The 22470-nt window shown below is 48.4% G+C and overlaps 1 protein-coding gene across 1 annotated transcript in view; it reads left to right on the top strand.

Annotated features, from left to right (window-relative positions):
- Positions 1-549: 549 nt before the first annotated feature.
- TMEM178B (transmembrane protein 178B) overlaps positions 550-22470 on the top strand; it is a 394067-nt gene continuing 372146 nt past the window's right edge. The window contains exon 1 of the mRNA XM_049894638.1: positions 550-2437. Within this exon, the coding sequence (XP_049750595.1) occupies positions 2056-2437 (382 nt within the window). The 5' untranslated portion in view covers positions 550-2055. The remainder of the gene's footprint in view (positions 2438-22470) is intronic.

The raw sequence follows: 22470 nt of genomic DNA, 5'->3' as shown, positions 1-22470 counted from the left end.
ACGTGGGCGAAGGTGGGGAGGGGGTTGGGATGAAGCGGGGCTCGCCTGGGGCCCGCCCACGTAAGGCCTGGGGTCCGCGCCCCCTCCCTGAGACCCCTCTCCCAAAGCCCAGATCCGTCGGCACACTCAGATAAGGACAAACCCCGCATCCAGGTCCCATGTCTCCCCACTCGGCGCCTCAGAGCGCGTGCACTGAGCATTTTCAGAATATGTTTACCTGCACCCCTTCCCCCTTAAGATCCTCTCCTTTCGTCTTGACCCTCTCAGCTAGATCTGTTTTTCTTCCTAGGAGAGAGGAAGGGGGACAGGTGGTAGTAGGGTGCGGGCCAGGTGGTTGGGTGCCCGCTCTAACCCGGTAGACGCGCTCAGCCCAGGCTGGAAGCGCCTGTCGCCTGCACAGTGACGCCTGTGGCTTCCCAGGAAAAACAAAGATCGGCGACATCCACCCAGGACACCCGCGGCAGAGCAGGGACGCGGGAGCCCGCGCGCCCCAAGAGCGGGGGTCGATTCAGGGAATTTTGCACCGGTGAAAAGAGGGAGGCAGGAGAAGCAGGAGACAGCCTGTATTTATAAGAAGGCATGTAAACATGCTACATGCCACACGTATGTATATGTACATGAATATGGATGTGGTGGGCACACACCTAGCTAGACACCATTGACTTGCCTGCTCCAAGAATACGGCCGAAGACATACTGTGCCTGGGAAATGGTGCAGTTTATCTTTAAGGAGCCTAGAAAAATAAGAGATGAGGCTCACGTTGCACGGATGACATCACTAGCTTCGGGCTGCGCGCTTCGTGGTCGCGGCTGTGGGCTTTAGCCAAGGCTGCAGCGCCCGGCGCCCGGCGAGCGCCCGCCTCAGCGCAGGGCAGCGGTTTCTCGGCACCGCCCCGGCAGCCAAGCTCCGAGCCCGCGGTCGCAGCTGTCCCCTCGCAGCTGCGGGCACCAGCCAGCCCGGTGGGCAGAAGCAGGAGACCGGACCGGCAGCCGCGCCCGGGGCCGCCCCCCGCGCCCCGCCCTCGGCGCGCCCGGCACTGGAGCCGGATTGGGACGCCGGGCCCGGCTTCGCGGAGCGGCGGGTGCAGCGGTCTCTCGCGCGGGCGGCGGCGACAATGGTGCAGCCAGCGAGCCGCTGACCCGCTGGGCGGCGCCGACAGTGCAGTGACCCGGCGGACGGTGCGCAAGGCCGGCCCGCAGCCCTTCTCTGCGCCTGGCGGGACGTTCCCGGGCGGCCGGGAACCGACGAAGTGAGGCGGCTGCGGCGGCAGCGGCTAGGGGACACTCCGAGACGAAGACGGCGCGGGGGACAGCGGCATGACGCCCCGGGGGCCCGCGGCCCGTCCGGCTGCGCGCCGGGTCCGCGCGACCTACTCGCGGTGGTGAAGGCGCCGACTCCGCGCACCCACCGGGTTCCTTGCGCCTGTCGCCGCACAGCCCGGCCGGGGCGCGCCCGCAAACGCTGCCCGGTGTCCGCGCCGTGGGCCCGAGGGGCCGCCTGCATGGCGAGACCCGTGGCCGGCGGCCCGGGAGCTCGCTGGGGAAGGTCGACGGGGGCCGCGCGCCCGTGGGCCGCCCGTGTCTGAGCGCTGCCCGGGCCGACGGAGCCGGGACTGCAGTGACAGAGGACAGATTTGCCAGAGACCCGTCTCGGAGGGGCCACAACTTGGGGGCGCGTCGGGCTAGAGGCAGGACGCGGGCAGCTGCTCGGCGCCTGGACGTCGCCCTCGCGGCCGCCGCATCGGGATCCTCGCTTCCAGTCGTCGGGGGCCCTTCTGACCGCGCCGCTCGCCACGAGGTCCGGTGAGCGGGCCACGCCGCCACCGCACAGAGGAGCCCCCACTGCGGACGCTGAGCGGCTCCGCCCGAGGCAGCGGAGCGCCGGGCCCACCGACCGCGGAGGGAAGCGGCACCGGAGGATGCCCAGGCTCGTGCCGGGGCCTCTGCGCAGCGGGACTTTGTAGGGTGCCAGTCTCGGGACGGCCGCCCGCCGCTCGTTGGCGCCGAGGAAGGCGAGGCCGCGCGGGACATGCCCCTGGCGTAGCCCGGCGGAGGTATGGCTGCCGGCAGGCTGCTGCTCTACACCGGCCTCTCGCTGGCGCTCTGCGCCCTGGGCATGCTGGCCGTGGCCATCTGCTCCGACCACTGGTACGAGACGGACGCGCGCAAGCACCGGGACCGGTGCAAGGCCTTTACCACGCGCCGCGTGGACCCGGGGTTCATCTATAACAACAACAACAACCTGCCGCTGCGGGCCAGCCGCGCGCGCCTAGACCGCTGGGAGGGCAAGCTCCTGCGCGCCCGCAACCGCCGCCAGCTCTTCGCCATGAGCCCAGCGGACGAGTGCAGCCGCCAGTACAACTCCACCAACATGGGCCTCTGGCGGAAGTGCCACCGCCAGGGCTTCGACCCCGACATCGCCGCGCTCATCCGCAAAGGTAAGCATCGGGCGCGAGCGGCCCTGCGGCCGCGCCTTTCTCCCCCTGGCACAGCGGGGCCGTGGACTTCGGGGCTCCTGCGTCCTGTTCCACAGGCCCGGCTGAGCCTTGGGGTGGCCGGAGCTTGCCTCCCGGTCGCTGGCCATGCGGGGCGGCCGAGGCTGGCCTCTCTACCCCAGGCCTCTGATCTGGGGTCCCCAAAGAATCTCAGGGTCCCGGGGTCTTATCCGGCATAACGCTTCGTCAGCCTGTGGAAGGAAGGGGACCTTTTAACAGAGTGCTGTTAGCAGAGGAGGACACCCTTTAAGAGTGAAGGGTAAGGGTAGACAGGCTCCTAAACCGAACCTTTGTTTTGAATGTTGAACTGATTCAGCAAGAAGTATTGGGCGAAACGCCTGAGACGGAAGGCGGTGTTCGTGCTCGGTGCCGCGCGTACCAGGCACGGTGCAGGCGGGTCATATGAACAGCCATACATCACGGCCTCTGCCCTGTAGCGGCTCAAAGCCCGCTGCCGGCCAGCAGCACCCAACACAGTTCTTTACTTTGCCTTTTGAGGAAAAAAAGGAAGTGGTTATCAAAAGCGACTGGTGTGCACAGAATATTAGCAGGGCCTAATAAACACAAAAAAGTCTGGGTTAACACCAAAGTTTCAGAAGATTTATATAGAAAATATCCAAATTATACCTAAACAGAAAGCAAGCTGCCTTTGCTTAATGATAACATTTTATCTGGTACTTGAATATCGTCACAGAGCTAATTTTTAAAAACTTCTTCTCTGATGCAGTTTGTCATTCTTAACTGATTCGTACTTTGGGCACCAGACATGTTGTTCCGTTGCAGTGTTGTTGGGATGTGTGTGAACGTTGCCCTTCTTCGGTAGCTGCATCCTGGGAAGATGAGGTGCAAATACATTTTCTGAGTCAGTTTCTCCCCGGGCTTCTTTTCCAGTATTCAGTGGTGATGCCAAGGTGAAAACAACCCTGTTGTCTGCAGCGTGCCTTCAGGCCCCCATGAAAAACAGTTCTTCGGGTCTCTTCATATTATAATGTAGTGAGGTTTGCTGCTGCTTTTTAAAAATAGTCGTGAAAACCGATTTCATTCTTTGATTGATAAAGATGCTGAAATGGGTCAGAAAAAAATTGTTGAGAAAAAAAAAAGTGGATTGTTTAAGAGCAACGAGCCATGCTTCTGGTCTGGGTGACCAGTTCAGATGTAGGTGAGGTGGGTCCAGAGAGAAAATCCACCTTTATGTTTGCTTTGTAGGTCTGTAGAATGACTAGGGATTTTAGCCATTGAGCTGTGGGGGTGTTGACCTGCCACAAGTCGCATCTGTTTCATGATTAGGCTCTTTCAGGAGAAGGGTGATCCATGTGCAGCCCCACAACTTTGTGAACAAGATGCTGGAGGATTCCAGGAGAGAGCAGCCTGGGTTTGGGCTTAGAAAGAGAGAAACGGGAGTAGTGTTTTGACAGCAGGTGACTTTGTGACGGTTTTCAGGTTCTCAGATTTATATAGTGCTGTCTTACCCTGTTTTCTGCTTCCCTTAAAATAGAAAGGGTAGGAAGTGAGTCGAAATGTGAGGGAGAATTAGTGTTAATGCTGACTGATGAACGCTGGCAGGGTTTGCCGAAGGAGCTTCTTTAATTTTCTTCCTTGAATGTCTTCTAGAACGAGACAGGTGTCTGCCCTTCCATCTGGTGTTGGTTAGTATTCTCTGTTAACTTAGCGACAGGGGGCTGGAGCTCATGGCTTCCGGGGGTTCCACTCAGGGCTTTGATTCCATGTTGCTCTGCTTGGCGATCCGACTAGAGAGGTTGCCTTGGTCTGTGTGCCAGAGGGATTGGTTGCCATAGTGACATGTTCTTCCGGTGATGCTGGAAACGCAGTGACGGGGAAAAGAATAGGAGAAGAATGTACAACATTTTGACTTTGTATCGACTGATTTTTAATTGCAGCCAAAGAAAATGGACACGGCCCAGTGGGGGGATTGAATCCCCGACTACCTAGCGTTGGCAGGCTATTGTATTTCACTTGAACTAGTGGAAATGCTGCTCCCCATCACCCCAAATACAGCGATCACTGTCAGCTGCCAGCACCCGGTTACCACGGCCATTTCTGTCCATTTGACATCCTTTTTAGGTATTATTGAGATGGATGACATGCCAGGTTTACAAATCTCAAGGGACTTGAGGCCACACTCTTCATTTTTTAATCTCAAAACATGATCTTTTGAAAACCACACCTTCCTTTCCTAAGCAGCCAGAGACACGTTTTGGAAATCAGTACATCTTATTCTAGCAGAATTCACAAGCAACTCTAGTAGCACAGAGAACATAATTTCTAGATTAATCAGTGTTCTTTCTAGGTGAGCGGATTTTTATAAAAAAGTTAAAAAAGAAACGGATATCTCTATATTCCAGTTTAGGGCATTTTAGGGGAAGATATTTGTCTTACCTTATTCATTAGCAGCCTCAAAAGATATCTTGGCCTTTGTCTTTTTGGAAACACCTTCTTAGATTAAAATTCTGGGGTGTATGTGTTGTGATGGGCAAGGGGAAAAGAACCAGAGGAGAAAAAGATATCTTGGCCTTTGTCTTTTTGGAAACACCTTCTTAGATTAAAATTCTGGGGTGTATGTGTTGTGATGGGCAAGGGGAAAAGAACCAGAGGAGAGACTGTTTAAAATCTGTCAATACTGTGGGAAAATTAGAGGCTTATCTCAGGGACCAGGTAGCCCCAGAGAACTCAGTCATTTGTGAAATCAGTGTTCTTGACCTTAGAAAGTGCTGTTTATGCATTTTAAAATCAAAACAAAATCCCATAATTAATAAGAAAGCAATAGTCAAGTCTCCCTTAGGATTCGAGTTCTTTCTGAAGTCCGTTTCCTTCCGTGTCCTGCTGTGATGGCTGTGCCCACCAGGACGCAGTTCTGCTTACTGTGCATTTATCTGTGCGCCTTATTGAGCTGTAAATTCCTGGAGGGCAGGAAAGACAGTTGTTTGTCACGTACTTCTACCAGATGCTTGGTACTTGGGAAATATCTCGTACCAGTTAGGGTCACTGATATGTATCTGTCAAGAGCTTATTTTAATCATAGGAGTCTTGGTGTAGGCATCCAGACAAAAGATTAGTGAGAAAACTGAGATTAAAAAAATTGAACCAGTGTGGCTGTCAGGCCAGGTTAACATTGCAACAGATGCTACATAAGAGACCAAAGGAAGATTTCTTGAGCAAAACCTCTGCCAAAGAAGAAGGGAGGCACCCAGTCCTTTTTTGGATGACATGTGCCATGAACAGATGGGTATCACCCACAGCCGTTATTTTTCACGTTAGGAAAGATTTTCATTATCTGCTTCTTGGAGGTTGGATTGGGTAGGGGGTGCAGCAAGGGCAAATGACCCCTGAATTCCCATTTCACTGTTTCCATGAAGAGTCTTCAACCGGGTCCTCATGTTGTCTTGCCTTTAAACCTTATCTGTGACTACTCCCTCCTTAGTCACTGCAAGCTCTGGGGACAGAACAGGGACAGGATCAATTTCTGAAATACAGGTGCCTTCCAGGCCCTTAAAGGGAGCAGCTGCACCTAGGATTTTGTTCCAGGGGAACTCTAAGGGAACGTTTATGGTCTTTGGTTTGTACTGAAATGGTACATTAATATTGCCTGGAACCACTACACCTTCAACTGGGACTCCAAGAACTTTTCCGTTATTTGAATATTTGCCTGATAATAGAATTTGACTTAAATAGTGTTCATAATCATACAGTGTTTATCACTATTCTGAAAGTTATTTTAAGAAAGCACTGCCCATATTTAAACATTAATCACACAATGAGCCAATATTTACTGCCCGTGTATTGTGTGACGAGCACAGCACTGGGATGAAAGAGTGAGGAAGACCTTGCCCTCACAGTTGTTAGGGTCTGGAAGTGTCATAGGGATGCCAGCAAGTAAATGAGACTGCAGGAAGATGAGAGAGGGACAGAAACAGAGTCAGGGAAGTGTAGGAACCACTGGGGTCACGGGAGTAGGAGGGAGCTAGGGAAAGTTGCCCTGAGAAAAGGAAATGGGAATAAGATTTTGATGCAATTTGGAGGTGGAGGGCTACGGGGAGGTTATTACAGATGCAGGGGCCTGCAGGTACCTAAGTCTTGAGGTAAGAGCTGGCAGTTCCCCTGTGAGTGCTGATTCTGGCTGCGGGGCAGAGGAGGAGCTGGAGAGCAGGTAAGGGCCAGGCCATGGATCTCATGAACTCAGATCCCTTGTAGATACACCGTTCAGTGGGACTGCCACTAGTCACATGTGGCTGTTTAAACAAACCTAAGCAAAATTAAATAAGATTAATTCAGTTCCTTAATCTCACTGGCCACATTACAAATGCTCAATAGCCATGTATGGCTTGTGCAGATTATAGAACATTCACTTTATCATGGAAAGTTCTATTGGCCGGCACTATAGAGACTCCATGGTCTTTAAACAAATCAGCCAGCCAGCCAGCCAACCAACCATCCAACCAGTCAGCCAGTCAACGAGACAACCAGCCAACAAACCAACGAACCAACCAGTGAACCAACCAGCCAGCCAACAAACCAACCAACCAACCAACCAGTGAACCAGCCAGCCAGCCAGCCAACCAACAAACCAACCAACCAGCCAACCAACCAACCTGCCAAGCACATACTTTGTTTCAGATGAGAATAATCAAACATGGTAACCTGGGCTTAATTTCAACTATATTATCCCACACTTCAAGAAACTTTACTATTTGAATGTCTTGGGGAGAAGGTATTTGTTCATGATAAACCCAGTATTTGTTCATGATAAATTACTATAAATCTGTATTTTCTTCATTTCCCGCCATTGACTCACGGAATTCTCACATGCCTCTCTCCCTTCTCCCCTTTCCCTCTCCTCAACTCCATTAAAAATAACTCACAAAGTTGACCAGGTGTCAAAAAGATCAATAAGAGCCAATGCTTTATGCCAGGCACTGTTCTGAGAGTTTTATATACATTAGCTAATTTATTCTTCATAACAACCCCATGAGGTGTTATCCTCCATAACAACCAAAGCAAACCAAACTTGTTGCTATCGAGTTGATTCCGACTCATAGCAACCCTATAGGACAGAGTAGGACTGCCTTATAGGGTTTCCAAGGAGTGGCTGGTGGTTTCAAACTGCTGACCTTTTGGTTAGTAGCCGTATTGTTATTACTTTTATTCCTACTCTGCAGTGAGGAAACTGAGGCACACAGAGGTCAAATAACTTGCTGAGTCCCCCGGTTAGGAGCCGAAGGTGTCAGGATTTGGGTCTTCACTCCAGGTGTGGGAACTCACCCGCTGCGCTCTCTGTCACCCTAGGATCTGTTGGGGTGGGGTGGAGTGGGGTCCCCACATTTAAAAAGAATAGGAAGTAATCATTTTAGAATCTCACCAAGTTGCGCCGTGCTCAGACGGAAAGGAGTACCAAGGAAGAAGAGGATTTTAGGGTGCTCACCCTCCTCATTTTGAGGCCCCCTTCCATGCCCCCCTCTGACAGAACCTCACGTGCCTTTTGCCGTGTACTTTGGGAGCATTTTCTCTGTTCGCTGTGGTGGATGTTGAGGTCATAGCGGTGCTGTTGTTATTATGGCGTTCGGGCCGGCCTCTGACTCATGACTTCATGTACAACAGGATCTGACTGCTATGCTCCATGGGGTTTTCATTGGCTGATATTTGGAAGTCAGTTGCCAGGCCTTTCTTCCTAGCCCATCTTAGTCTGGAAGCTCAGCATCATAGCAACACACAAGCCTCCACTGCAGACAGGTGGCGTCTGTGCATGAGGTGCGTTAGCAGGGATACAACCTCGGTCTCTGCCACGGAAGGTGAGAATTCCACCACTGAACCGCCACTGCCCCTTTAGGGGCAGGCGGGACACGTTTATTTATTAAACAGATATTGATCGAGGGCCTACAACGTGCCAGGCATCAGGCCCAGGGTTCCAGAAGATGGAGACCCTTCCATTCCAGGAGGGAGAGATAGACGATGCATAAATACACGCGGAATAGAAATAATACCCAATAAACAAATCGGCGTCGACGTATTGGGAGGTAGAGAGCTGTGAAGAATCTTTGCCCTTGGGAAGCACAGAGAGGAAGAGGGACAAGCACGACAGAAGCGAAATAGCTCCACTCGCCATAGTTTTGTAACACGGGATGGCGCTGGGTGTTGTGGGGAGAGGAGGAGACCCCAAAGCAGACGAGGCTTTTGGGGGTTTACCAAGGGCCACCGCCGCCACCACCTTCTGACTCATGGCCACCCCAGGTGTGTCAGAGCAGAACGTGCCCCGTACGATTCTCAGTGGCTGGTCTCTCAGAAGTAGATCACCAGCCGTTTCTCCTGAGGCACCTTCTGGGTGGACTCGAACCTTCAACCTTTCTCTTAACAGCGGAGCGGTTAATTGTGTGCACCACCCAGGGACTCCTAAAATCAGCTGCCGTAGAGTTGAGTCCCTGGGTGGTGTTAATGGTGAATGCACTTGGCTGTTCACTGAAAGGCTCCTGAGGGCAGGGACTGTTCAACTTCTGGTATATATACGGCATTCTGTACTTAGTAGGTCCTGAAAAACTGCAGATTGACTGAAAATCTTAAACCTCAGGCATACCTGCTCGCTGGCAAACACCCCCGGTGTTTTGTGTAGAGTGAGCATCCCCAGGCCCCTAGGCTATATGTATGTTTGTGTGTCCACGTGTTGATGTACTGAGTCACACTGCTAACACCCACCCCTCGCCCTGTCATCCTGAGGTATCCCTGAGGAGGGAGTACCCTGGTGGGCAGATGCAGGGGCGGGGGAGAGCGAGAGGCAGGGCCAGGGGATGTGTTTTGAGTCCCTGCTGTGTGCAGAGCCCTTGGCTGGGTGTTGTGAGAGAACACAGGCATAAGGGGGTCCTTGGCCTAAAGGAGCTTACACTTGGCCCTGGCTTCCTGGTCTGTTATCACGTGTGTTTGGCTCGAATTCTTCCTCTAGGTGCCACATCTGTGTCAGCTGCACCAGAATCAACTCGTCAGAGAATCCAGGTGAGCCCCTTTATTTGGTCCACACAGTTGAGAGCCGTATTTCCGTTCCAGAAGGTCAGCTGTCTCATTCTTTTATAGAAGGGTCTGTCGGGATCAATTAGAGGGTCAGTTTTGTATGTCCCACTTTGGACTAGCAGGTAAAAATTTAGTTTTGCTCTCTCTGCTGTTAACGGGCAATCCTGCGACTTCAGGCAGAAGCCCAAACACGTCTGGGTTAGTCTGATCCTTTACCCTCTCCCCATCCCCCACATATAGTTCTGCTACAGATGTTTTTATAACTGCTGACCCCAAACAATGAATATGGAGGTGGGGGGAATGTATGATTTCGAGGGCGATTTGATTTTATTCTAACTTGCTTGGATGTTAACTGCTTTTGAGAGAGTGCATACATTATTTTAAAGGGCTGGTTTCCTTCTCTGGGAAATTATGGGTTTAAGTTGTATAGACTCCAAGTCCTTTCACTTTAACATTTGATGAGAAAGTCAGACTGAGATGATGAAGAGTAATAGATAACATTGTTGAGAAAGGTTGAGCTGGTGCAGGGAGAGAGAGAGCAGCAAAGAAAGAGGAAAAGCAAGCAAGATCTAGAGAGAGAAAAGTAGATAGACATTCCTGAAGTGATCCCTGGGTGCCAGTTTGTAATAGGAAGATATGGGAAACTAAAGCAACGACTTTCTGACCAGTATACAAGATGACGTGGTTAAGTGCTTGGCTGCTAACCAGAAGGTCAGTGGTTCAAACCCACCAGTTGCCTCACGGGAGAGAGATGAGGCGGTCTGCTTTTGTAAAGACTTATAGCCTTGGAAACTCCATGGGGCAGTTCTACTGTGTCCTGTAGGGTAGCCATGCATCGGAATTGACGGCAATGGGTTTGGTTTCTGGTTTGGCTGGTGCAAGCGGCTAACAGGCTCGCCTGCTAACCAAAGGTTAGAAGTTGGAGTCCACCCAGAGGTGCCTTGGGAGAAAGGTCTGGCAATCTACTTCCAAAAAATCAGCCATGGAAGACCCTGCGGAGCACAGTTCTACTGTGACACACACAGGGTTGCTGTGGGTCAGAGTCCACCAGACGGCGACCGCTGGTTTATACTGGGGTTAACAAATTTAAAAAAGTTACCAGAAGAGGAACTGAATTCCTGGTCAGTAGGTAGAAGATACGTCCTAGCCAAGGCCTTCATTCATTCAGGACACTCGCTGAGCACTTACTTGGTGCCAGGCACTCGTCTGGGTGTGCTGGGGATACAGCAGTTACCAGGACAGGCGCAATTCCTGCATTCTTGGGGCTTACATGGAAACATGAGATCTTTGTAAAATTTTTATAAACAAAGCTTTTAAAGAGCACCGATCTATAAGTAATAAGCATGTTTCTCGGGTCATTTAAAGTCACTGTATGATGAAGAGTACCTTGTTGTATTTATTCTATAAATGTCTGTCCGGCTGCCCCTCTCTGAGGCACTTCACTCAGGGCAGAGGCTCCTGTGTGAAATCCATAGTTCCTGCCCTCAAGGGGAGTCCCAGTCGCGCAGTGGTTAGGCATTCGGCTGCTAACCAAAAGGTCGGCAGTTCAAATCCACCAGCCACTCCTTGGAAACCCTATGGGGGCAGTTCTAGTCTGTTCTGTACGGTTGCTATGAGTCAGAATCAACTCCACGGCCATGGGTTTTGGGCTTTGTCCTTGAGGAGCACGTGGTGTCAGGGAGGAGGCAGTTCAAAGATGAAAAAGGTTTCTGTTCTACAAATTTGTGTGCGCTGAGAGGGTGTTGAAAGGGCCGTTACCGGAGTTGCCAGCGGTGGCCTATAGGTGATGATCAAAAGTGAAAGCTGCTCTTGGCATTCAAAGAGGCTCAACGGATTTGCTGCTTTTAAGGGAGACTGCAGTATCTGAATTATTTCAATTGATTTTATTTTGGCATCAAAGTATTTGGCCAAGAAAAGGCAATTTAATTTATATTGGGTCAGCTTCATAAATTTATATCATTTCCTGTGTCTTAAGCCGCCCTGCTGTTGTGTATTCTGACCCTCACTCCGCGGGACACGTGATCTGCTCCCACGGTCCTCTCAGTCGGCTTCCCCCTGGCTTTCTCTTGTCTTTGTAATAGCTCTTCTATTGAGGCAGCATGGCTTCTGTTCCCCAAGGCCTTGGAGTGTTCTGCGGGCCCCATGGGCTGGATTGTGGGTGCCCTCAAGAAGCTCTGTGTGTGGGAATGGCGCCACTATTGGCCAGCAGCAGGGCACTGTCTGCTGAGGTTGGACACACACACCTGGCAGCCTGGCACCTCTGCTCCTGGCTCTGTGCTCACAAGTGCACGAAACACGCTCAGGAATGGCCTTGCACCACCGTTCATAATAAAAACCCATTGTTGTTGAGTTGGTTCTGTAATCTTTATGGAAGCGGGCTGCCACATCTTTCACCCGCTGAGCAGCTGGTAGGTTCGAACTGTCGACCTTTCAGTTAGCAGCCGGGCACTTAACCACTGCGCCACCAGGGCTCCTTACGTTTGTAACAGTATAATAAATAAACAAACAAAAGGGAAAAACCTAAGCATCCACTCTACCACCTCCTGTCTGTCAGTTTCTCATGCTGTGGTGATTTGAATGTCGGTCTGATGCTGGAAGCTCTGTCATTGATGTCTCAAATACCAGCAAGGTCACCCATGAGGGACAGGTTTTGGCAGAACTTACAGACTAAGACAGGCTAGGAAGAAAGGCCTGGCAATCTATATCTAAAAATTAGCCAGTGAAGAACCCTGTGGATCACAACAGAATATTGTCTGATATAGTGCTGGGAGGTGAGCCCCCTAGGTTGGGAGGCAACAGTGGACTCAAGCGTACTGATGATCATGAGCGTGGTATGGGACAGGGTAGCATTTTGTTCTGTTGTACATGGGGTTGGGACTGACTTGGTGGCAACTAACAAGTGTCTACTAATGGGAAAACGGAAAATGAACGATGGTATACAATGGAGACTATCACAGTATTTAAAATAAACGTAATGAATCTATGTTTCCAAATGAATACACGTGAAACTTAAATGAAAAAAGCAGGGTGCCGAATGACGTAGAGTATGTTGCTATTTACATAAAGTTCAAAGACAAGTGGAACAATATTGGATATTGTTTGTGGAAACATATTTGCATTTTGTATAGAAAAAATGCACTGGACTGCTAGACACAAAATGAAGGATGATGTTTGTCTTTGTTAAGAAGCAGAAAGAAATGGCATTGGGAAGAGCACTTGGGTGGCAGAAGCATCTGTGACGTTTTATGTCTCAAACAATGAAACAAAACACAAGATCTGAAACAAACATGTCCCCTGCGCTCCCCCCCCCCCGCCCCACGCACAAGCTGTATGGAAGGTGGTCACAATTCTGTCAACAGTCCTGGCCTACCATGCTTCCCTTCCTCCCCTTGGCCTCCAGGGTACTCAGAGGTCCCTGCCATCGATCTTCCTCACCAGCCCGACCCTGGATGGCTCCTGTCTAGCTTTATTCCCCTCCCTCGGGACCACCTCTTTCTCAGCCTGTGTGGGTGTGCCCCAGGACTCCCCTTTTTCTCACTGGTCATATTCCCCTTGAGCAATCTCAGTCCTATCCTGGGTGGGTCTCACCCCTTTATGCTGATGATCCGCTACGCTGGGACTCTCTTGCCCAGACTTCCCATCCAAATGTCTTGCCTATTGGACATCTCCACTTGGACATCCCTGCCAGTCCCCTCATTTCCCACAGACACGTTCCTCCTTCACTTTCCCCCAACCAGGGGAATGGCATCACTGCCTCCCCCCTGCCCAAGCCAAAAACTTGAGCATCATCGTTAGGGCTGCTTGCCTCCTATCCAGTCTCCATGCAGGAGACTTTTATGCCCTTCCCCATGCTATTCTAACAGGGCCTCTGCCCTTAGGGCTCAGCCCTCTTGCCTGGACTCTTGGAGCATTCTACGGTTAATCCCATCTCTTGCTAGTGTTTTTTTTTTTTTTTTTTGCACGTAAATCTAATCATGCCATCACTTTGCTTAAAAGGCACACTGGCTCCCATGGACTACCCATCAGGACAAGGTCCAGGGCCCTCACTACGGTTCACAGGACTCACAGATCTACAGTGCAGTCCACCCCCATCTCGGCATTTCCTTATTTCTCATGGAGTTCTTCTCCCTGCCTCTCTCCACACCAGCACACCCTGCTCCAGCCGGGAAGGACTCCCAGGCTCCCGCATGGGTTGTGCTGTGTATACCTTGGGAACCTTTGCCCACGATACTTCCTTTGCCTGGAGACCTCCTTCCCTCCTTGCCCCTGCCGCCAGGTGGCCTGGCCAGCACCTGCTTATCCTCCGGGAACCAGCTTAAGGACCCATCTCCTAGCCTTCCCTGATGTCCTCTCACCTCCTTTTAGGTCTCCATCACACACCAGCCTGCTTCCTTCCCTGCACTTGTGATGCCCGTCGTATTCATTGGGTCACCCACATGTTTCTCTCCTTTTGTGAGACCAGGAACTATTTCTTATCCATCTTTTTATCCCTCATGTATTGCATAATACATGGGTGTGATGTATGGGCCGTAATAGGTATTTAGTATTTTGTTGAACGTGTGAAGGTTTATCTAGGTTAACGGGGTAGACCTGGGAATCTCAGTTTCAAAGACTCATCATTTCATCGGATTAGGGAGACTGACTATGAAAAGGAACCCTGCTGTGAATTGTTTGGTAATACAGCTGGTAAACTTCAAGTGATTTCCTTTGTTAAGGTCTGTGTTTACTTAAAGCACCTTCTGATTCACGGCGGAAAATTCCAAGCCTGGCTGTCTGGATCAGGGCTCTTCTTTATGATCTTGCTCACTTTCTGTCTAGCTCTTCATGTCTCTGCTAGAGAGGTCCTCCCACCCGTAGCATCACTAGGTTATGAGAAGGCTACCCCCATTTCTTCTGGGGTGGCGGAAGACCTGGTGAACTGCTCCTGTAAAGATTAAAAAACAAACAAAGCCAAATCCATTGCCCCGGAGTAGATTCTGATTCATAGCGACCAAGGACAGAGTAGAACTGCCCTGTAGGGTTTCCAAGGTTGTAATCTTTACAGAAGGAGCCTGGTGGCACAGTAGTTAAGCGCTTGGCTGCTAACCAAAATGTCAGTGGTTCACCAGCCACTCTGTGGGAGAAAGATGTGGCAGTCTGCTTTTGTAAGGATTACAGCCTTGGAAACCCTATGGGGCAGTTCTGCTCTGTCCTATAGGGTCACTCTGAGTTGAGATTGACTTGATGACTTGGTTTTTTTTTTTTTGACTCTTTATGGAAGCAGACTGCCACATCTTTCTCCTGCAGAGTGACTGGTGGATTCAAACCTCTGACCTTTCGGTTAGCAACTGAGTGCTTAACCACTGCGCCACCAGGGCTAACCCTGTGGGGCTGTTCTAATCCATCACGTGGGGTCGCTATGAGTCCGAATGAACTCCAAAACACCGAACAACAACAAATCATGGATAGAATTTCCAGATTTGCCCTAGGCCCTTTGTGGGCATATCTGAATTCCAAATGCTCTGACCATTCCCTCAGGATCCCCTTCCAGGTTTGACGATATTTATCATCAGGAGTTCTTTTGGGTTGTCTCATTGAAGCCTCCTCCGATCTCCTCGGGAGTGATTTCAGTCAGACAATGACTGGAAAGCAGAGGCCAAGCTGTCTGTAACCGCCTCCTCTCTGGTTTTTACCTCAGTTCCCTTTCCGTGACTTTCAGAAGTTGACAGTGATGTTTGGGGAAATGTGCTGAGTGTCCTGTTTCCGGTTCTCTGGCACAGTTGGCTCCGTTGTGGCTGGACAACATTACTTTCAGAAAGCAGCCTTCCCTGCAGGGGAATTCAGGGACAGAAAGACGTCCTGGCGTCACATTTTGCTTATGAAGATCACCACATCCAGGTCAGCACTGGCTGTGAGAGATGGCTACTCAGAGGGTCCCTGAGAACTGACCATGAGAGATGGCTACTCCACAGGGTCCCTCAGCACTGGCCATGAGAGATGGCTACTCCACTGGGTCCCTCAGCACTGGCCGTGAGAGATGGCTACTCCACAGGGTCCCTCAGCACTGACCATGAGAGATGGCTACTCTGAGGGTCCCTCAGAACCGACCGTGAGAGATGGCTACTCCACAGGGTCCCTCAGCACTGACCATGAGAGATGACTACTCTGAGGGTCCCTCAGAACCGGCCATGAGAGATGGCTACTCTGAGGGTCCCTCAGCACTGGCCATGAGAGATGGCTACTCTGAGGGTCCCTCAGAACCGGCCGTGAGAGATGGCTACTCTGAGGGTCCCTCAGAACCGGCTGTGAGAGATGGCTACTCTGCAGAGACCCTCAGAGGAGCCAGCTCTCTTTGGAAATGACAAGCTGCTCTTTTTCAGGCTGGGCCATCTCACAGTCAGTCAAGCCTTCAGGACTGCCCCGTGAGTCCTAAGATCTGATAAGAGGCTAGCCTATTGCTATCTCGTTGGGATAAGTAGAGTAATTTCTGTGCTTTCAGCAGATGATTATAAATGCTGCCATTTTTTTGGCTTTAAATGAGGTTGAATAATGATTGCTATCAAAGAAACATTTCCCTATTTACATCAGTTAAACCTATGCTGACTTCTAGCATCTTTTGCCCAGGTTATCTAAAGGTCAAAGTTCAATATAGCACATTCAGTAGTAACCATTGGGTAGGCGTTCTGATTAAACTTGTGTTTCGAAATACTGGCTTTAATTGTTCAAATTTAAGTATTGATGAATTACGGAGTCATGTGAGTCCCATGAAATGGTGGATAACCCTTACTGTGAATAATTGTCTCTTGCTGTATGTGTTTATTTTAAGCCCTATAGTTTCTCAGGGTTTTTTTTCAAACTAGAAAGCGGTGTTTAATCTCTCTGGGTTGGCAGAGTCGTTACCATTCCAAAGAAGGACTTTTATGCCTCTACACCAGCAGCATGCCTGGATCAGCTTTTGTTATACACATCCATAGTGGTCCATAGTGGTGTAGTGGCTGGCTGGGAGCTGGTAGATCAATAGGCTGCTAAAAAGGGAGACGCATCAGAGATCATAATGGCTTCTTCAAAGAAGATAGACTGCCTCTACGTAGTGAGGTGCATTTGGGAACAGCAACAACTATATCCTGTATGGAGATCCTGATTATATAGAAGACAGGGATAGACCTTCTCAAGGTATTGAGTACTGTAACAAAGACAAATTCAGTTTGTTTTAATGGAAGAATTAATTCCTAGATGGAAGAAAGATGGACTTAATTACGTTGGTTGCAAACTACTTGGTTGTATGTTCTTGGTTGTCCTTGTAATTAAAAAAATCCTCTTGCAATCCGAGCATTGATTATTAACAGCCTTGGGTGGGCTTGGGTACGGCATTGGTGGCCCCAGCTGTGAGGAACTGGAAAAGATAGAGGCCCTGAGAACAGGTGGTATGGGTGGAGCTGGGCGATGGTGGAAACTTACAGAAGACAGCACAGAGGTCCTTGGCTCAGGTTCTTGACTTGGAGGCTGGGGATACAGAGTTCAGATTATACCTGTGTTGGGCGTACTTCTGTACAGGTGAGGTCCTTGGGATATGAGAGAGGATGGTGACCTTTTTTTAGTGGGGTGACCTTTTCTACTCTGTGCTTTTCCTTCATGATGCAGGAGTAAATTACACAGATTATATATAAATTTATTCAAAAAATGTTTAATCCTTACTACATTGTGGTGGCACACAACACACATGTCAGACTTTGTACTAGAGGCTTCAAATACAGGAATTCAGTAAATAGCCAACACCCCTGCTTGCATGGAGCTTACATTCCAGTAAGAGAAATCAGACAATAAAAAGGTAAATAAATAAGATTCGTAATATATTAGACAATGATTAGTGCTAAGGCAATAAAACAAAGAATGGAAAAGGAATGTGAAATATGAGGGGGTAGGATTGAAACTGTAGATGGGGTGGCCTGAGAGGACCTCATTGAGAAGGTGACTTTCGGTAAAAAGCTGAAGGACGTGAAGGAACTAGCTCTGTGGGCATCTGGGGGAAGAGAATTTCAGGCAGAGGGACTAGCAAGGGCAGGGCCCTGATATGGGAGAGTGGCTAGCATGTTGGAGAAACAACAAAGATGGTGGAACAGCTGGAGTGGACTGCATGAGGGTGCATGTAATAGGACATGAAATTAGAGAGGCTGTGGGGACCACCTCATGTAGAGTTTGAGGGTCATAGGCAGATGAGAGATGGGAAGGCTTTGTGTGGTTCTGAGCAGAGCGATGGGATTAGATTTATGTTTTAAAAAGATCACTCAGGTTGCTGGGTTGATAATAGGTTACACTGGGGCATGAAGAGAAGCAGGAGACCAGACAACATAGATGGTGGCTAGGACTAGAGTGGTGGGAGAAGAGGTTGGATTCTGGATGCATCTTGAATGGATAGCTCTCAGGATTGGCTGACGAATCGGGTGCAGGGTGGGTGAGAGAAAGATTTGTCAAAGATGGAGCCGGGCTTTCAGCTTGAGGATCTAGTAGAGTAGGAAACCGTGTTGGTGTAGTGGTTAAGAGCTACGGCTGCTAACCAAAAGGCCAGCAGTTCGAATCTACCAGGCACTCCTTGGAAACTCTGTGGGGCAGTTCTTTTCTGTCCTATAGGGTCACGATAAGGATCTAGTAGAGTGGGGCTGACATTAAATATGATGGGTGGAATTGCAGGAGAACCTTGTTTGGGAGATCCGTGTTTCAACATGGTAACCTTTAAGATGTCTTTTAGATGCTCAAATGGAGATGTCAAGTAGTTAGCTCTCTCTCTATTTATATATAGTCCTGGAGGTCAATGGAGAAGTCTGCTTGGAAAGGTAATCCTAGGAGCCATTAACTTCTGGTATTTAAAGTCATAAGACTGAATGTGACCACCTGGAGTTCTTGTTAGATGCTGTTGAGTAGCTTCCAACTCGTAGTGAACCTATGTATAACAGAATGAAACAGTGCTGGGTCCTGTGCCATTCTCACAGCTGTTGCTATGTTTGAGCCCATTGTTGCAGCCACTGTGTCAATTCATCTTGTTGAAGGTTTTCCTCTTTTTTACTGACCCTCCACTTTACCAAGCATGATGTCCCTTTCTAGGAACTGACCCATCCTGATACCATATCCAAAGTACATGAGATGATATCCTGCCATTGTGGCTTCTAAGGAACATTCTGGTTGTACTTCTTCAAAGACAGATTTATATTCAATATTCTTCACCAACACTATAATTCAAAGGCATCAATTCTTTGGTCTTCCATATTCATTGTCCAGCTTTTGCACGCATACGAGGCAATTGAAAATACCATGGCTTGGGTCAGGCATACCTTAGTCCTCAAGATGACATCTTTGCTTTTCAACTCTTTAAAGAGGTCTTTTGCTGCCGATTTGCCCAATGAAATACATTGTTTGGTTTCTTGACTGTGGCTTCCATGGGTGTTGATTGTGGATCCAAGTACAATGAAATCGTTGACAACTTCAATATTTTCCTGTTTATCATGATGTTACTTTTTGGTCCATTTGTGAGGATTTTTGTTTTCTTTGTTTTGAGGTGTAGTCCATACTGAAGGCTATAATCTCATCTTCATCAGTAAGTGCTTCAAGCCCTCTTCGCTTTCAGCAAGCAAGGTTGCGTCATCTGCATACTGCAGGTTGTTAATGAGTCTTTCTCCAATCTTGACAATGCGTTCTTCTTCATATAGTCCAGTTTCCTGGAGCATTTGCTCAGCAAACAGATTGAATAAGTATGGTGAAAGGATACAACCCTGATGCATACCTTCCCTGACGTTAAACCACGTAGTATCCCCTTGTTCTGTTTGAACGACTGCCCCTTGGTCTATGTAAAGGTTCCTCATCAGCACAATTAAATGTTCTGGAATTCTCATTCTTTGCAATGTTATCCATAATTTGTTATGATCCACACAGTTAAATGCCTTTGCATAGTCAATAAAACACAGGTAAACATCTTTCTGGTAGTCTCTGCTTTCAGCCAAGATCCATCTGATATCAGCAATGGTATCTCTCATTCCATGTCCTCTTGAGAATCCAGCTTAAATTTCTGGCACTTCCCTGTCACTGTACTGCTACACCCTTTTTGAATTGTCTTCAGCAAAATGTTACTTGCATGTGATATTAATGATATTGTTCAATAATTTCTCAATTCTGTTGGATTGCCTTTCTGTGGAATGGGCACAAATATGGATCTCTTCCAGTTGTGGGCCAGGTAGCCATCTTCCAGATTTCTCGGCATAGATTAGTGGGCACATCCAGCATTGCATCTCTTTGTTGAAACATCTCAATTGATATTCTGTGAATTCCTGGAGCCTACTTTTTCACCAGTGTCTGTAATGCAGCTTGGACTTCTTTCTTCAGTAGCATTGGCTCTTGATCATATGCTACCTCCTGAACATTGACCAGTTCTTTTTGATATGGTGACTCTGCGTATTCTTTCCATCTTCTTTTGATGCTTCCTGCATTGTTCAGTTTTTTGCCATGGAATCCTTCAATATTGCAACTCGAGGGTTGGATTTTTTCTTCAATTATTTCAGCTTGAGAAATGCTGAGCATGTTCTTCCCTTTTGGTTTTCTAACTCCAGGTCTTTGATCTTTGAACATTTCATTATAATGCTTTACTTTTTCTTCTCGAGTGCCCTTTGAAATCTGTTTAGCTCTTTTATGTAATCATTTCTTCTGTTTGATTTAGCTGCTCTACGTTCAAGGACAAGTTTCAGAGTCTCTTCTGACATCCATTTTGGTCTTTTCTTTCTTTCCTATCTTTTTAATGACATTTTTTTTTTCTTCACATATGATGTCCTCGATGTCATCCCACAACTCGTCTGGTCTTCAGCCATTAGTGTTCAATGCATCAAATCTATTCTTGAGATTGGTCTCTAAATTCATGCGAGATATACTCAAGGTTGTACTTTGGTTCTTGTGGACTTGTTTTAATTTTCTTCAGCTAGACTTGTTTTATTTTTCTTTAGTTTCAGCTAGAACTTGCGTATTAGCAATTGATGGTCTGTTCTGTAGTCGGTCCCTGGCCTTGTTCTGACTGATTATATTGAACTTCTCTATTAACTCCTTCCACAGATGTAGTCGATTTGATTTCTGTATATTCCATCCAGTGAGGTTCACTTGTACAGTCGTCATTTCTGTTGTTGAAAAAAGGTATTTGCAGTGAAGAAGTCGTTGCTCTTGCAAAATTCTATCATGTGATCTCTGGCATCGTTTCTATCAAGAATGTCATGTTTAAAGTACCGATCCTTTTTCTTTGTTTCTAACTTTTGGATTTCAGTCACAATTATCAATGCATCTTGATCGCATGCTTGATCAATCTCAGACTGCAGAAGTTGGTAAAAATCTTCAATTTCTTCATCTCTGGCCTTAGTGGTTGGTGTGTAAATTTGAGTCTTCATAGTCTTATTAACTGGCCTTCCTTGTAGGTATATGGGTATTATCCTATCACTGACAGCATTGTACTTCAAGATAGATCTTGGGATGTTCATTTTATGATGAATGCGATGCCATTCCTCTTCATTTGTCATGGTGGACCAGATGATTGTCTGATTCAAAATGGCCAAACCCAGTCCATTTCAGCTCACTAATGCCTAGGATATTGATCTTTATGCATTCCATTTCATTTTTGATGACTTCCAATTTTCCTAGGATCATACTTCATACATTCCATGTTCTGATTATTAATGGATGTTTGCAGCTGTTTCTTCTCATTTTGATTCATGCCACAGCAGCAAATGAATACCCCAAAAGCTTTAGTCCATCTACATCTTTAAGGTTGACTCTACTTTGAGGGGCAGCTCTTCCCCAGTCATATTTTAAGTGCCTTCCAATCTGAGGAGCTCATCTTTCAGCACTATGTCCCAGACAATGTTCTGCTGCTATTCATAAGGTTTTCACTGGTAATTTTTTTTTTTTTTCCAAAGTAGCTCACCAGGTCCTTCTTTCTAGTCTGTCTTAGTCTGGAAGCTCCTCTGAAACCGGTCCACTGTGAGTGACACTGCTGGTATTCGAATACAGGTGGTATAAGCTTCCAGCATCACAGCAACACATAAGCCACCACAGCAAGTGACTGTAAATAGAGAAAAGTCCACCTGGAGAGTGAGTGTAAATAGAGAAAAGACTAAAGATTAAGTGTCGGGTCACCCTGACTCAGCAGAGGTCAGGGGGATGAGGAGCACTCAGCAGAGAGACTGAGAAGGAACAGCCAGTGCCCTGCAAGGAAAATCAGGGAAGTGTAATGCCCAAGCAGGAGCCGTGGTGGCACAGTGATTAAGCACTCGGCTGCTGTGATAACCGAAAAGTTGCCAGTTCGAATCCACCAGCTACTCCGTGGGAGAAAGATGTAGCAGTCCCCTCCTGTAAAGATTACAGCCTTGGAAACCCTATGGTACATTTCTACTCTGTCCTAAAGGGTCACTATGATTCGCAGTGGACTTGATGGCAATGGTTTTGGTTTTAGTGTTCAAATTCAGAAAGTGTTTTTTTTTTTTTTTAATAATTTTTATTGTGTTTAAGTGAAAGTTTACAAATTAAGTCAGTCTCTCACACAAAAGCCCACATATACCTTGCTACACACTCCCAAATACTCTCCCCCTAATGAGACAGCCCACTCCCTCCCTGCACTCTCTCTTTTTGTGTCCATTTTGGCAGCTTCTAACCCCCTCCACCCTCTCATCTCCCCTCCAGGCAGGAGATGCCAACATAGTCTCAAGTGTCCACCTGATCCAAGAAGCTCACTTCTTACCAGCATCCCTCTTCAACCCATTGTCCAGCCCAATCCATGTCTGAAGAGTTGGCTTCGGGAATGGTTCCTGTCCTGGGCCAACAGAAGGTCTGGGGGCCATGACCACCAGGGTCCTTCCAGTCTCAGTCAGATCATTAAGTCTGGTCTTATGAGAATTTGGGGTTTGCATCCCACTGCTCTCCTGCTCCCTCAGGGGTTCTCTGCTGTGTTCCCTGTCAGGGCAGTC

The sequence above is a fragment of the Elephas maximus genome, chromosome 8 (genome assembly GCF_024166365.1).
Source record: "Elephas maximus indicus isolate mEleMax1 chromosome 8, mEleMax1 primary haplotype, whole genome shotgun sequence".
Classification (NCBI taxonomy): domain Eukaryota; kingdom Metazoa; phylum Chordata; class Mammalia; order Proboscidea; family Elephantidae; genus Elephas; species Elephas maximus.
Note: the sequence above shows the minus strand (reverse complement) of the source record. Positions and strands in the feature narration are given on the sequence as shown.